This window comes from Cherax quadricarinatus, chromosome 77 (genome assembly GCF_038502225.1).
Source record: "Cherax quadricarinatus isolate ZL_2023a chromosome 77, ASM3850222v1, whole genome shotgun sequence".
Taxonomy (NCBI): domain Eukaryota; kingdom Metazoa; phylum Arthropoda; class Malacostraca; order Decapoda; family Parastacidae; genus Cherax; species Cherax quadricarinatus.
Window position 1 is genome coordinate 2,861,763 of NC_091368.1, and position 16,223 is coordinate 2,877,985.

At 47.4% G+C, this 16,223-nt stretch overlaps 1 protein-coding gene across 1 annotated transcript in view; it reads left to right on the forward strand.

Annotated features, from left to right (window-relative positions):
- Window positions 1-16,223, forward strand: part of Tusp (WD40 superfamily protein Tusp) — a 128,989-nt gene that overhangs the window by 98,993 nt on the left and 13,773 nt on the right. Inside the window, exons 13-15 of the mRNA XM_070101426.1 lie at window positions 1,510-1,741; window positions 7,180-8,156; window positions 14,678-14,950. Of these exons, the coding sequence (XP_069957527.1) occupies window positions 1,510-1,741; window positions 7,180-8,156; window positions 14,678-14,950 (1,482 nt within the window). The remainder of the gene's footprint in view (window positions 1-1,509; window positions 1,742-7,179; window positions 8,157-14,677; window positions 14,951-16,223) is intronic.

Below are 16,223 nucleotides of genomic sequence, written 5' to 3' on the forward strand. Positions count from 1 at the left end.
GGGGTGTGGTTGATGGGGTGTGGTTGATGGGGTGTGGTTGATGGGGTGTGGTTGATGGGGTGTGGTTGATGGGGTGTGGTTGATGGGGTGTGGTTGATGGGGTGTGGTTGATGGGGTGTAGTTGATGGGGTGTTGTTGATGGGGTGTAATTGATGATTAGCATTGATAGTAGAAAATCACCACCACAGCACCACTACTGACCCAGGTCTCTCTCCTCCACAGCACCACCACTGACCCAGGTCTCTCTCCTCCACAACACCACCACTGACCCAGGTCTCTCTCCTCCACAACACCACCACTGACCCAGGTCTCTCTCCTCCACAACACCACCACTGACCCAGGTCTCTCTCCTCCACAACACCACCACTGACCCAGGTCTCTCTCCACCACAGCACCACCACTGACCCATGTCTCTCTCCACCACAGCACCACCACTGACCCATGTCTCTCTCCACCACAGCACCACCACTGACCCATGTCTCTCTCCACTACCGCACCACCACTGACCCATGTCTCTCTCCACCACAGCACCACCACTGACCCATGTCTCTCTCCACCACATCACCACCACTTACCCATGTCTCTCTCCACCACAGCACCACCACTGACCCATGTCTCTCTCCACCACAGCACCACCACTGACCCATGTCTCTCTCCACCACAGCACCACCACTGACCTATGTCTCTCTCCACCACAGCACCACCACTGACCCATGACTCTCTCCACCACAGCACCACCACTGACCTATGTCTCTCTCCACCACAGCCCCACCAGTGACCCAGGTCTCTCTCCACCACAGCACCACCACTGACCCATGTTTCTTTCCACCACAGCACCACCACTGACCCATGTCTCTCTCCACCACAGCATCACTACTGACCCATGTCTCTCTCCACCACAGCACCACCATTGAACCATGTCTTTCTCCATCACAACACCACCACTGACTCATGTCTCTTTCCACCACAGCACCACTATTGACCCATGTCTCTTTCCACCACAGCACCACCAGTGACCCATGTCTCTCTCCACCACAGCACCACCACTGACCCATGTCTCTCTCCACCACAGCACCACCATTGACCCATGTCTCTCTTTTCCACAGCACCACCAGTGACTCATGTCTCTCTCCACCACAGCACCACCAGTGACCCATGTCTCTCTCCACCACAGCACCACCACTGACCCATGTCTCCCTCCACCACAACACCACCACTGGCCCATCTCTCTTCTCCACAGCACCATCACTGACCCATGTCTCTCTCCACCACAGCACCATCACTGACCCATGTCTCTCTCCACCACAGCACCACCACTGACCTATGTCTTTTTCCACCACAGCACCATCACTGACTCACGTCTCTCTCCAGGACAGCACCACCATTGACGCATCTCTCTCCACCACAGCACCACCACCACTGGTCCATCTCTTTCCACCACAGCACCACCACTGCCCCATCTCTCTTCACCACAGCACCACCACTGACCCATGTCTCTCTCCACCACAGCACCACCGGCTGGTGGAAGTGACCTCCAACATATGGGGCACTAAATTCAAACTCCATGGAGTGGCCTCCTCCCTCCCAGCCAACCTGGGTCAAGTAACGTATAAAACGTCTCTCCTGCACCTCCAGCCACGTCAGATGACGTTGGTCATCACTGAGTTAAGGGAGGATATACAACCCAGACCTGACCCTAACTTCAACCCTAATGTCTTCTCCGAGGACGAGGAGGAGCTAGGTGAGTTAGAACAGTGTCTAGGTAAGTTAGAAGTGTTTAAGTAAGTTAGAACAGAGACTAGGTGAATTAGAACAGTGTCTAGGTAAGTTAGAAGTGTTTAGGTAAGTTAGAACAGAGTCTAGGTGAATTAAAACAGTGTCTAGGTGAATTAGAACAGTGTTTAGGTACTTTAGAAGCGTTTAGATGAGTTAGAAAAGTGTCTAGGTGAATTAGAACAGTGTCTAGGCGAATTAGAATAGCTCAGATGTGTTAGAAAAGTGTCTAGGTGAATTAGAATAGTTTCTAGGTGAATTAGACCAGTGTCTAGGTGAATTAGAACAGTGTCTAGGTGCTTTAGAAGCGTTTAGATGAGTTAGAAAAGTGTCTAGGTGAATTAGAACAGTGTCTAGGCGAATTAGAATAGCTTAGATGTGTTACAAAAGTGTCTAGGTGAATTAGAACACTGTCTATGTGAGCCTGTACAGTTGATAAATTAGACACATATGGCTTCATCAGTGGCTTCATCAGTCCATACAAAGGAGAATGGTGAAGAATAGGAGGAGTTTGAGATAATCAGTCCCTCACCTGGAGTTTACCTGGAGAGAGTTCCGGGGGTCAACGCCCCCGCGGCCCGGTCCGTGACCAGGCCTCCTGGTGGATCAGAGCCTGATCAACCAGGCTGTTACTGCTGGCTGCACGCAAACCAACGTACGAGCCACAGCCCGGCTGGTCAGGAACCGACTTTAGGTGCTTGTCCAGTGCCAGCTTGAAGACTGTCAGGGGTCTGTTGGTAATCCCCCTTATGTATGCTGGGAGGCAGTTGAACAGTCTTGGGCCCCTGACACTTATTGTATGGTCTCTTAACGTGCTAGTGACACCCTTGCTTTTCACTGGGGGGATGTTGCATCGTCTGCCAAGTCTTTTGCTTTCGTAGTGAGTGATTTTCTTGTGCAAGTTCAGTACTAGTCCCTCTAGGATTTTCCAGGTGTATATAATCATGTATCTCTCCCTCCTGCGTTCCAGGGAATACAGGTTTAGGAACCTCAAGCGCTCCCAGTAATTGACGTGATTTATCTCCGTTATGCGCGCCGTGAAGGTTCTCTGTACATTTTCTAGGTCAGCAATTTCACCTGCCTTGAAAGGTGCTGTTAGTGTGCAGCAATATTCCAGCCTAGATAGAACAAGTGACCTGAAGAGTGTCATCATGGCCTTGGCCTCCCTAGTTTTGAAGGTTCTCATTATCCATCCTGTCATTTTTCTAGCAGATGCGATTGATACAATGTTATGGTCCTTGAAGGTGAGATCCTCCGACATAATCACTCCCAGGTCTTTGACGTTGGTGTTTCGCTCTATTTTGTGGCCAGAATTTGTTTTGTACTCTGATGAAGATTTAATTTCCTCGTGTTTACCATATCTGAGTAATTGAAATTTCTCATCGTTGAACTTCATATTGTTTTCTGCAGCCCACTGAAAGATTTGGTTGATGTCCGCCTGGAGCCTTGCAGTGTCTGCAATGGAAGATACTGTCATGCAGATTCGGGTGTCATCTGCAAAGGAAGACACGGTGCTGTGGCTGACATCCTTGTCTATGTCGGATATGAGGATGAGGAACAAGATGGGAGCGAGTACTGTGCCTTGTGGAACAAAGCTTTTCACCGTAGCTGCCTCGGACTTTACTCTGTTGACGACTACTCTCTGTGTTCTGTTAGTGAGGAAATTATAGATCCATCGACCGACTTTTCCTGTTATTCCTTTAGCACGCATTTTGTGCGCTATTACGCCATGGTCACACTTGTCGAAGGCTTTTGCAAAGTCTGTATATATTACATCTGCATTCTTTTTGTCTTCTAGTGCATCTAGGACCTTGTCGTAGTGATCTAATAGTTGAGACAGACAGGAGCGACCTGTTCTAAACCCATGTTGCCCTGGGTTTCTAGATGGGTGGTGATCTTGCTTCTTAGGACCCTTTCAAAGATTTTTATGATATGGGATGTTAGTGCTATCGGTCTGTAGTTCTTTGCTGTTGCTTTACTGCCCCCTTTGTGGAGTGGGGCTATGTCTGTTGTTTTTAGTAACTGTGGGACGACCCCCGTGTCCATGCTCCCTCTCCATAGGATGGAAAAGGCTCGTGATCTTGATGAACACGGAGTTCCATGTGTCTGGCCCTGGGGCAGAGTGCATGGGCATGTCATTTATCGCCTGTTCGAAGTCATTTGGCGTCAGGATAACATCGGATAGGCTTGTGTTAACCAAATTCTGTGGCTCTCTCATAAAAAAATCATTTTGATCTTCGACTCTCAGTCTGGTTAGCGGCTTGCTAAAAACTGAGTCATATTGGGACTTGAGTAGCTCACTCATTTCCTTGCTGTCATCTGTGTAGGACCCATCTTGTTTAAGTAGGGGCCCAATACTGGACGTTGTTCTCGACTTTGATTTGGCATAGGAGAAGAAATACTTTGGGTTTCATTCGATTTCATTTACGGCTTTTAGTTCTTCCCACAATTCCTGACTCCTATAAGATTCCTTTATCTTAAGTTCGATGTTTGCTATTTCTCTGACCAGTGTCTCCCTACGCATTTTAGATATATTGACATCTTTTAGCATCTCTGTTATTCTTTTCCGTCGCCTGTAAAGGGAGCGCCTGTCTCTTTCTATTTTACATCTACTCCTCCTTTTTCTTAGAGGAATAAGCCTTGTGCATACATCGAGTGCCACCAAGTTAATCTGTTCTAGGCATAAGTTGGGGTCTGTGTTGCTTAGTATATCTTCCCAGCTTATATCGGTTAGGACTTGGTTTACTTGGTCCCACTTTATGTTTTTGTTATTGAAGTTGAATTTGGTGAATGCTCCCTCGTGACTAATCTCATTATGTTGGTCTGGGGCTCCACGCATACATGTCTGAACCTCAATTATGTTGTGATCTGAGTATATTGTTTTTGATATGGTGACATTTCTTATCAGATCATCATTGTTAGTGAAGATGAGGTCTAGTGTATTCTCCAGTCTAGTAGGCTCTATTATTTGCTGGTTTAAATTGAATTTTGTGCAGAGATTTAAAAGCTCGTGTGAGTGTGTTTTCATCAGAGCTGCCTCCTGGTGTTATTACTGCAACAATATTATTTGCTATATTCCTCCATTTTAGGTGCCTTAAGTTGAAATTCCCCAGGAGCAAGATGTTGGGTGCAGGAGCTGGAAGATTTTCCAGACCGTGGTCAAATTTTAACAGCTGTTCCTGGAATTGCTGGGATTTTGCATCCGGAGGCTTGTAGACTACCACAATGACTAGGTTTTGGTTCTCGACCTTTACTGCTAAAACTTCCACTACATCATTTGAGCATTAAGCAGTTCTGTGCAAACAAGTGACTCTGCAATGTAAAGGCCAACCCCCCCCATCCTTTTGCCTGTTCACTCTGTCGCATCTGTATAGGTTGTAACCTGGGATCCATATTTCGTTGTCCAAGTGATCCTTTATGTGGGTCTCAGTGAAAGCCGCGAACATTGCCTTTGCCTCTGCAGGCAGTCCACGGATGAAAGGTATTTTGTTGTTTGTTGCTGGCTTTAGACCCTGTATATTTGCAAAGAAGAATGTTATCGGACTGGTGGTATTGTTGGTACTGGGGGGGGATTTTTTTTCCGGCATTAGTATCTGTATCTGTTGGTTTGGAGTGGAGACCATCGACTGTGGTTCCACTTCAGGAATGACTGGATTTGGTGTACGATTTCTGCCATTTCCTGCCAGTTTTTTTTCCTTCCTGGCACTAAAGAACCTCTCCCTCTTGAGTGGCTGTGGCTACCCAGGTTTTCCCATGGCCTGGATGTTTTGTATCTTTTTGTCCACTTTAGATGGTGTGCCTGGCAATTTAAGTTATAGCACAGTCTTTCCTGTACTGAAGAGGTACACATTTCAGGGTGAAAAAGCTTACAGGAAGGGAGTTTGCATTTTCCTGTTGTCATATGGGCACGGCATTTTCTAGGGTGGTCATAGTTGCACGTCCCGTCTGTTTTTCCAGATTTCCCATGCCTGCAGATACCAAGTGCATAGTATGTGCACAGGCTTGGTTTCCGTTTGCCTTGGGTTTCTGTGACTGTATTCCCTGTTGGTGCATGTTTACCTGTCTTATTCCTATCCTCCCTAGCACCAACAATGGAGCTCCCACCAGTTGTTTTTTGGTAATATATCCTCACTATTGCGAGTGGAGTCCTCTTGTTTGCTATTTCCTGTGGTATTTCTAGTTTGCAATATTGGTTTTATCATATCTTTGACTACACTTGTTTCCCCACTACGGCTCCTGTCCCCTATGAGGTCATTTATATGTATTCCTTCCTGCGTAAAATTCCCGACTACCTGGACAAAATCTCCAGCTTCACCATTACTGTCTCCCAGGACAGCACCTCCCGCTTCACCATTACTGTCTCCCAGGACAGCACTATCAGCCCCACATTTACTGACTACCAGGACATCACCTCCAGCCTTACAGTTTCTGACTACATGGCCAGTATCAAGGGCAGTACCATTCAGCCCAGACTTTTTATGTTCCCATCTGATGTAGAAAGCTTCCAGGTTGTCTATGAAAGCAGCTTTGATGTTATCCTCTTTTAATACCCTTGTGATTTTAGTCCACAGATTTATCTCATTTGGGCATACCCAAAAACACTTCCCTGTTTTAATACTTCTTGTAGCTAGTTCTTGGATATCTGCACAAGGGGCGTGACACCAATTTCCACAAAAATGACAATTTATCCATGTGGAAGCCCGTTTGTTTGATTGACTGCAGACTACACACAGCTTCATAATGATTTGAATGGTTGATTTACTGTAATTCTACTAGCAACCTCTTGAATACTCTATTAATAACCTCCTTAAATGAAGCTCTAGCTATTTGTATTTCTATTTCTAACTAATTGGACAGCTTACCGTGTACGTTCCTGATTTATATTTATTGTTTTCAGGCATCAGCCTGAAGTCGATGCATAAGTCCCTAAATCTTGATAAGAATACAGTATATGTGTGAAGAAGTGGCTTATTATACTGTAGACATGTGAGGTGAAGCAGTCGTAGGTGGTGTCACTTTGGATAAATTCCCAGATGGAAGTAGGTCATGACTAGAGGTCAGGCAAGTGAAGAGTTTCTTGTGTCAAGATCCCAGGATGTTACTGTGTCTGACAGCAATATTGATCAGTGGTTCAGAGAACCCACAAGTTGATACACAAGTGTTGTACATGTGTCTAATTTATCAACTTGTCGGTTCTCTGAATCATTTATCTACAGTTTGAACAGTGTCTAAGTGAGTTTGAACAGAGTCTAGGTGAGTCAGAAGTGTCTAAGTGAGTTTAAATAGTGTCTAGATTAATAAGAGTAGTGTCAAACATTGGCTGGTTGTGTCCATGACGTACCAGGAACTGTGTGACTCTTACGATTTTAGTGCTCCCTTATTAATGCAATAATTTTGTTGACTCAGGTGAGCGTCTAGCGTCACGACGTCCCCCTGACTTGACGTCTGACGTACCGCCCATCGCGCCCATGACGCCTCGTCGCACGCCCTCCTCTTATTCACGTCAGGGGCTCCATACCACTCCTTGGGAGGTATCACCCACGCCTCCTAGGCCAATCCCAGCAGACAGCAGCGGCGTGGAGAGCAGACTGGAGGTTGGGAATGGGGTGGAGGGAGTTGTAGTGGACGCAGAGAGAGCAGCACTCCTGCAGGAGCTGGAGGAACATCCGTACGTCGATTTAGCTACGCCGGAGATGTTGCAGCTACGGGAAGGTCTGAGGGCGGAGCTGAGAGGTGAGGGACATGTCCACGCCCCCTTGCACGCCCACGATGGTCATGTCTTCTCCATCATGCGTGGGTCAGCGCCCTCCAGCCCCAAGCACTCCGTCAGTGCCTTCTGCTGCGATACTGGCACTATCCAGTCCCCAAAGAATATTGTTGCTCCAACACCCACTGTCACTCGCAGCTCCACCTCGGTGTTGGAGATCCACGGTAGTGAGGTGGGAAGAGCTGGCCTCAAGACCACCTCCAACACCTCCTCCAACACCTCTTCCAACACCTCCTCCAATATCTCCTCTAACACCTCCTCCAATATCTCCTCTAACACCTCCTCAAATATCTCCTCTAACACCTCCTCCAACACCTCGTCCAATACCTCCAGAAGCACCCGGACGGAGGAGCTCCGACATGTCACCTCCGACAACGCCCTCCACCGCTTCTCCAACTATTTCTCTACTATATCCACCTCCACCACCACCACCAACTCCGTCACCACCAACAACATCAACAACAACTTCGTCAACAACAACAACAACGCCAACAGCATTAACAACAACACCACCGTCACGTTCCACAACAGTAGCAGCAGCAACAGTAGCAATAACGGAAGCAGCAGTAGCAGCAGCAGTGGCAACAGTACTTACCGCAGTCCCCAACACACACTGGTAAGTCCCCAACACACACTGGTAAGTCTCCAACACACACTGATAACTCCACAATACACACTGGTAACTCCACAATACACACTGGTAAGATAAAAAATTAGACACATGTGCAACATTTGTCTACAAATCAAGATTCCCAGATGTTGTACATGTATCTAATTCTACATCTCGATGATTAAGACACATATGCAGCATAAAACGTTTCGCCTACACAGCAGGCTTCTTCAGTCCAACACACAGGCAGCAAGTGCAGTAGCTAAGATGATACAATCAGTCCCTCAGCCTCCATTTATGTACATAATCTCTGGCAATATAAACACAAATGCAGTATAATGTGATCCTTTATTGACTACGTTTCGCCCACACAGTGGGCTTTTTCAAGTCACAAACAGAACTACCTGGGGTGGAAGGAACGCGAGTATTTATAGTCCGGCTGAGGTCAGGTGAAGAATGCTGCATCTGATGATGTACCGAGTTGGGTTGTAGAGTCTAAAAACTTGGGTAGCTTGGAAAGGAGACTGGACAAGTTTGTGAGCAGACCTACAGTGTTCTTATGTGGGATAGCGATGAAGAAGTTTCTTGGCAAGTGGTTCAGCTATGTTATAGAAGCCACTATTCTGGTTGAAGTTGTCGGATATAGAAATAAGTGATGATTCCAGGATTCTTCGGTATTGGGTGTTGTCTTCTGTGGCGATAAGTCTTGAGTTTCTGTAGTTTATCAAGTGGTTGTGTGAATTACGGTGTTGTACGCAGGCATTCCTTGTGTCGTCAGACCTGCTTGCGTATTGGTGTTCTGAAATACGTGTTTGGAGGTCCCTTGATGTTTCGCCCACGTATAACTTGTTGCAGTCATTACAAGGGATTATGTATACCCCTGCAGAGGATGGAGGCTTGTCCTGCCTACTACTGGTGATGTCCTTGATGGTCGTGGTTGTGGAGGTAGATACTTGGAATGATGTTTTGGCAAAGATGTTGGAAACATGTTTGGCAATGGAGTTGGTGGGAAGGACTATGTATCTCTTCTCGGCAGTGTCTTCTCTGGGTGTGTTGAAGATGTTTAGTGCTCGCCGTCTGCAGTCTCTGATGAAGTGACGAGGATAGTGGAGTTTGGAAAATACCTGTTCAATTATAGTGCATTCTTCCTCACTTATTTCTATATCCGACAACTTCAACCAGAATAGTGGCTTCTATAACATAGCTGAACCACTTGCCAAGAAACTTCTTCATCGCTATCCCACATAAGAACACTGTAGGTCTGCTCACAAACTTGTCCAGTCTCCTTTCCAAGCTACCCAAGTTTTTAGACTCTACAACCCAACTCGGTACATCATCAGATGCAGCATTCTTCACCTGACCTCAGCCGGACTATAAATACTCGCGTTCCTTCCACCCCAGGTAGTTCTGTTTGTGACTTGAAAAAGCCCACTGTGTGGGCGAAACGTAGTCAATAAAGGATCACATTATACTGCATTTGTGTTTATATTGCCATTGTGTCGGTATTTTATACCATTTATTTACATAATCTCTGGTGAATCCACTCACAACACACGCTAAATTCAGCCTCCTAAACCTTCCCATGAGCTGAAAGAAAACACTTCTACCATCGCTTGCTCCATTCCCCTTTACCCAGAAAGGTGTGATCTAAATGGCTTAGAAAACTGGCAGGTTGAAGACTGAGACACTGATGCAAAATTTGGGTTGTCTTTTACGGGCGAAACGTTGAATAAAGATTCCCCGAAACGTGATAACGTTGGTAGAATTACCGAGAATATTTTAAGTAAAAGAACACATCAAATGGGACATTTCGCTGGAGCTTTGTGAAGCCGCTACAGAAAAGTTGAGGGAGCTTCTGGAGGGCGAAACGTTCCCACGAGAAAACATAGTTGCCCTTGTGTCCTTTTTACCTAACATGTTTCATTCTTCATCCAGAAAGGTACGCATATCATGACCTTATGATGAACCATCAGCCTGTGACCTTTCTCGTCCCTCAACTCATTTTTTTTTAACTGGAAAGAAATATTTGTTCCTTCTTAAGTGGGTGTAACTTGGACCTGCCTAGCATGGGCCAGTAGGCCTGCCGCAGTGCTCCTTCCTTCTTATGTTTCTATTCCTTGCATTGAATGATTCATACAGGTTTCGCACCTCATGAAGGTGGACTGCAACAGGACTACTGGCCCATGCTAGCCAGGTTCAAGAAAGAAGGTGCACTGCAACAGGACTACTGGCCCATGCTAGCCAGGTTCAAGAAAGAAGGTGCACTGCAACAGGACTACTGGCCCATGCTAGCCAGGTCCAAGAAAGAAGGTGCACTGCAACAGGACTACTGGCACATGCTAGCCAGGTTCAAGAAAGAAGGTGCACTGCAACAGGACTACTGGCCCATGCTAGCCAGGTCCAAGAAAGAAGGTGCACTGCAACAGGACTACTGGCACATGCTAGCCAGGTTCAAGAAAGAAGGTGCACTGCAACAGGACTACTGGCCCATGCTAGCCAGGTTCAAGAAAGAAGGTGCATTCAAGAAAGAAGGTGCACTGCAACAGCTACTGGCACATGCTAGGTTCAAGAAAGAAGGTGCACTGCAACAGGACTACTGGCACATTCAAGCTGCAACAGGACTACTGGCCCAGGTGGACTACTGGCACATGCTAGCCAGGTTCAAGCAACAGGACTACTGGCACATGCTAAGGTTCAAGCACTGCATACTGGCTAGCCAGGTTCAAGAAAGAAGGTGCACTGCAACAGGACTACTGGCACATGCTAGCCAGGTTCAAGAAAGAAGGTGCACTGCAACAGGACTACTGGCACATGCTAGCCAGGTTCAAGAAAGAAGGTGCACTGCAACAGGACTACTGGCCCATGCTAGCCAGGTTCAAGAAAGAAGGTGCACTGCAACAGGACTACTGGCCCATGCTAGCCAGGTTCAAGAAAGAAGGTGCACTGCAACAGGACTACTGGCCCATGCTAGCCAGGTCCAAGAAAGAAGGTGCACTGCAACAGGACTACTGGCACATGCTAGCCAGGTTCAAGAAAGAAGGTGCACTGCAACAGGACTACTGGCCCATGCTAGCCAGGTCCAAGAAAGAAGGTGCACTGCAACAGGACTACTGGCCCATGCTAGCCAGGTTCAAGAAAGAAGGTGCACTGCAACAGGACTACTGGCACATGCTAGCCAGGTTCAAGAAAGAAGGTGCACTGCAACAGGACTACTGGCCCATGCTAGCCAGGTCCAAGAAAGAAGGTGCACTGCAACAGGACTACTGGCACATGCTAGCCAGGTCCAAGAAAGAAGGTGCACTGCAACAGGACTACTGGCCCATGCTAGCCAGGTCCAAGAAAGAAGGTGCACTGCAACAGGACTACTGGCACATGCTAGCCAGGTCCAAGAAAGAAGGTGCACTGCAACAGGACTACTGGCCCATGCTAGCCAGGTCCAAGAAAGAAGGTGCACTGCAACAGGACTACTGGCACATGCTAGCCAGGTTCAAGAAAGAAGGTGCACTGCAACAGGACTACTGGCCCATGCTAGCCAGGTTCAAGAAAGAAGGTGCACTGCAACAGGACTACTGGCACATGCTAGCCAGGTTCAAGAAAGAAGGTGCACTGCAACAGGACTACTGGCCCATGCTAGCCAGGTCCAAGAAAGAAGGTGCACTGCAACAGGACTACTGGCACATGCTAGCCAGGTCCAAGAAAGAAGGTGCACTGCAACAGGACTACTGGCCCATGCTAGCCAGGTCCAAGAAAGAAGGTGCACTGCAACAGGACTACTGGCACATGCTAGCCAGGTTCAAGAAAGAAGGTGCACTGCAACAGGACTACTGGCCCATGCTAGCCAGGTTCAAGAAAGAAGGTGCACTGCAACAGGACTACTGGCACATGCTAGCCAGGTTCAAGGAAGAAGGTGCACTGCAACAGGACTACTGGCACATGCTAGCCAGGTTCAAGAAAGAAGGTGCACTGCAACAGGACTACTGGCACATGCTAGCCAGGTTCAAGGAAGAAGGTGCACTGCAACAGGACTACTGGCACATGCTAGCCAGGTTCAAGAAAGAAGGTGCATTGCAACAGGACTACTGGCACATGCTAGCCAGGTTCAAGGAAGAAGGTGCACTGCAACAGGACTACTGGCACATGCTAGCCAGGTCCAAGAAAGAAGGTGCATTGCAACAGGACTACTGGCACATGCTAGCCAGATCCAAAAAAGAAGGTGCACTGCAACAGGACTACTGGCACATGCTAGCCAGGTTCAAGAAAGAAGGTGCACTGCAACAGGACTACTGGCACATGCTAGCCAGGTCCAAGAAAGAAGGTGCACTGCAGCAGGGCTACTGGCCCAGGCTAGAAAGGTCAAAGAAAGAAGGTGCACTGCAACAGGACTACTGGCCCAGGCTAGAAAGGTCAAAGAAAGAAGGTGCACTGCAACAGGGCTACTGGCACATGCTAGCCAGGTCAAAGAAAGAAGGTGCACTGCAACAGGACTACTGGCACATGCTAGCCAGGTCAAAGAAAGAAGGTGCACTGCAGCAGGGCTACTGGCACATGCTAGCCAGGTTCAAGAAAGAAGGTGCACTGCAACAGGACTACTGGCACATGCTAGCCAGGTCCAAGAAAGAAGGTGCACTGCAGCAGGGCTACTGGTCCAGGCTAGAAAGGTCAAAGAAAGAAGGTGCACTGCAACAGGACTACTGGCCCAGGCTAGAAAGGTCAAAGAAAGAAGGTGCACTGCAACAGGGCTACTGGCACATGCTAGCCAGGTCCAAGAAAGAAGGTGCACTGCAACAGGGCTACTGGCACATGCTAGCCAGGTCAAAGAAAGAAGGTGCACTGCAACAGGGCTACTGGCACATGCTAGCCAGGTCAAAGAGAGAAGGTGCACTGCAGCAGGGCTACTGGCACATGCTAGGTATTGTCAATATATATAATCATCCTAATCATCATTTACTCTCGTATGATCCCGAGCTAAACTTTCTTTATATCAAAGAGCTTTGTTTACATTGCTTCTAAACGACCAGACTTCAAAAATCCTTGTGGAGTGACACTTTAGATGTGGTCAGTTCCTCTGCCTTAATCAGTCAGGTTGATCAAGGCTGAGGGACTGATTATTTTCTATCAAAACCACCAATCATCACAATCCTAACAATCTTCTCCACCAATCACCACAGTCCTGACAATCTTCTCCACCAATCACCACAATCCTAACAATCTTCTCCACCAATCACCACAATCCTAACAATCTTCCCCACCAATCACCACAATCCTAACAATCTTCTCCACCAATCACCACAATCCTAACAATCTTCTCTACCAATCACCACAATCATAAAAATCCTCTCCACCAATCACCACAGTCCTAACAATCTTCTTCACCAATCACCACAATCCTAACAATCTTCTCCACCAATCACCACAACTCTAACAATCTTCTCCACCAATCACCACAATCCTAACAATCTTCTCCACCAATCACCACAATTCTAACAATCTTCTCCACCAATCACCACAATCCTAACAATCTTCTCAACCAATCACCACAATTTTAACAATCTTCTCCACCAATCACCACAATACTAACAATCTTCTCTACCAATCACCACAATCCTAATAATCCTCTCCACCAATTAAAACAGTCCTAGCAATCTTCTCCACCAATCACCACAATCCTAACAATCTTCTACACCAATTACCACAATCCTAACAATCTTCTCCACCAGTCACCACAATTCTAACAATCTTCTCCACCAATCACCACAATCCTAACAATCTTCCTCACCAATCACCACAATCCTAACAATCTTCCCCACCAATCGCCACAATTCTAACAATCTTCTCCACCAATCACCACAGTCCTATCAATCTTCTCCACCAATCACCACAATCCTAACAATCTTCCCCATCAATCACAACAATCCTAACAATCTTTTCCACCAATCACCACAATCCTTACAATCTTCTCCACCAATCACCACAATTCTAACGATCTTCTCCACCAATCACCACAATCCTAACAATCTTCTCCACCAATCACCACAATCCTTACAATCTTCTCCACCAATCACCACAATTCTAACGATCTTCTCCACCAATCATCACAATCCTAACAATCTTCTCCACCAGTCACCACAATCCTAACAATCTTCCCCACCAATCACAACAATCCTAACAATCTTTTCCACCAATCACCACAATCCTTACAATCTTCTCCACCAATCACCACAATTCTAACGATCTTCTCCACCAATCACCACAATCCTAACAATCTTCTCCACCAATCACCACAATCCTTATAATCTTCTCCACCAATCACCACAATTCTAACGATCTTCTCCACCAATCATCACAATCCTAACAATCTTCTCCACCAATCATCACAATCCTAACAATCTTCTCCACCAATCACCACAATCCTTACAATCTTCTCCACCAATCACCACAATTCTAACGATCTTCTCCACCAATCATCACAATCCTAACAATCTTCTCCACCAATCACCACAATCCTAACAATCTTTTCCACCAATCAGCAGGGCAGCAGCAGCGGAGGGGGAGGCGTCAGAAGTGACGTCATTCGTTATATCGACGAAGAGAGTGGAGAATCTGACGGGCGATCCTTCACGCCCTCGCCCGCCCGCGCACGCTCACGCCCACTGTACTCCCGCGCCCGTAGCAAGAGCGTGGGCCACCTGCACAGCATTGACCACGCCATCAACCAGCTGCACCAGCTGCACCAGCTGCGGAACATTGATGCCTTCCTGGCCTTCAGGAGATCTGGTTCTCTTGTAGACTCACCTAAAAAGGTTAGATTTAGGTACAATTTGTAGCTGAGGAAATTCCCTTCAGGAAATCCTTGGTTAGCCAGACTCGAGTCCTGGAGGTGGGAAGTACAGTGCCTGCACTCTGAAGGATGAGTTAGGATGTTACAGTCCTGGAGGTGGGAAGTACAGTGCCTGCACTCTGAAGGATGAGTTAGGATGTTACAGTCCTGGAGGTGGGAAGTACAGTGCCTGCACTCTGAAGGATGAGTTAGGATGTTACAGTCCTGGAGGTGGGAAGTACAGTGCCTGCACTCTGAAGGATGAGTGAGGATGTTACAGTCCTGGAGGTGGGTAGTACAGTGCCTGCACTCTGAAGGATGAGTGAGGATGTTACAGTCCTGGAGGTGGGTAGTACAGTGCCTGCACTCTGAAGGATGAGTGAGGATGTAACAGTCCTGGAGGTGGGAAGTACAGTGCATGCACTTTGAAGGATGATTGAGGATGTTACAGTCCTGGAGGTGGATAGTACAGTGCCTGCACTCTGAAGGATGGGTGAGGATGTTAGTCCTGGAGGTAGGTAGTACAGTGCCTGCACTCTGAAGGATGAGTGAGGATGTTACAGTCCTGGAGGTGGGAAGTACAGTACCTGCACTCTGAAGGATGGGTGAGGATGTTACAGTCCTGGAGGTGGGAAGTACAGTACCTGCACTCTGAAGGATGATTGAGGATATTACAGTCCTTGAGGTGGGTAGTACAGTGCCTGCACTCTGAAGGATGATTGAGGATGTTACAGTCCTGTAGGTGGGAAGTACAGTACCTGCACTCTGAAGGATGATTGAGGATGTTACAGTCCTGGAGGTGGGAAGCACAGTACCTGCACTCTGAAGAATGATTGAGGATGTTACAGTCCTGGAGGTGGGAAGTACAGTACCTGCACTCTGAAGAATGAGTGAGAATGTTACAGTCCTGTAGGTGGGAAGTACAGTGCCTGCACTCTGAAGAATGATTGAGGATGTTACAGTCCTGGAGGTGGGAAGTACAGTACCTGCACTCTGAAGAATGAGTGAGAATGTTACAGTCCTGGAGGTGGGAAGTACAGTGCCTGCACTCTGAAGGATGAGTGAGGATGTTACAGTCCTGGAGGTGGGAAGTACAGTACCTGCACTCTGAAGAATGAGTGAGAATGTTACAGTCCTGGAGGTGGGAAGTACAGTGCCTGCACTCTGAAGGATGAGTGAGGATGTTACAGTCCTAGAGGTGGGTAGTACAGTACCTGCACTCAGAAGGATGAGTGAGGATGTTACAGTCCTGGAGG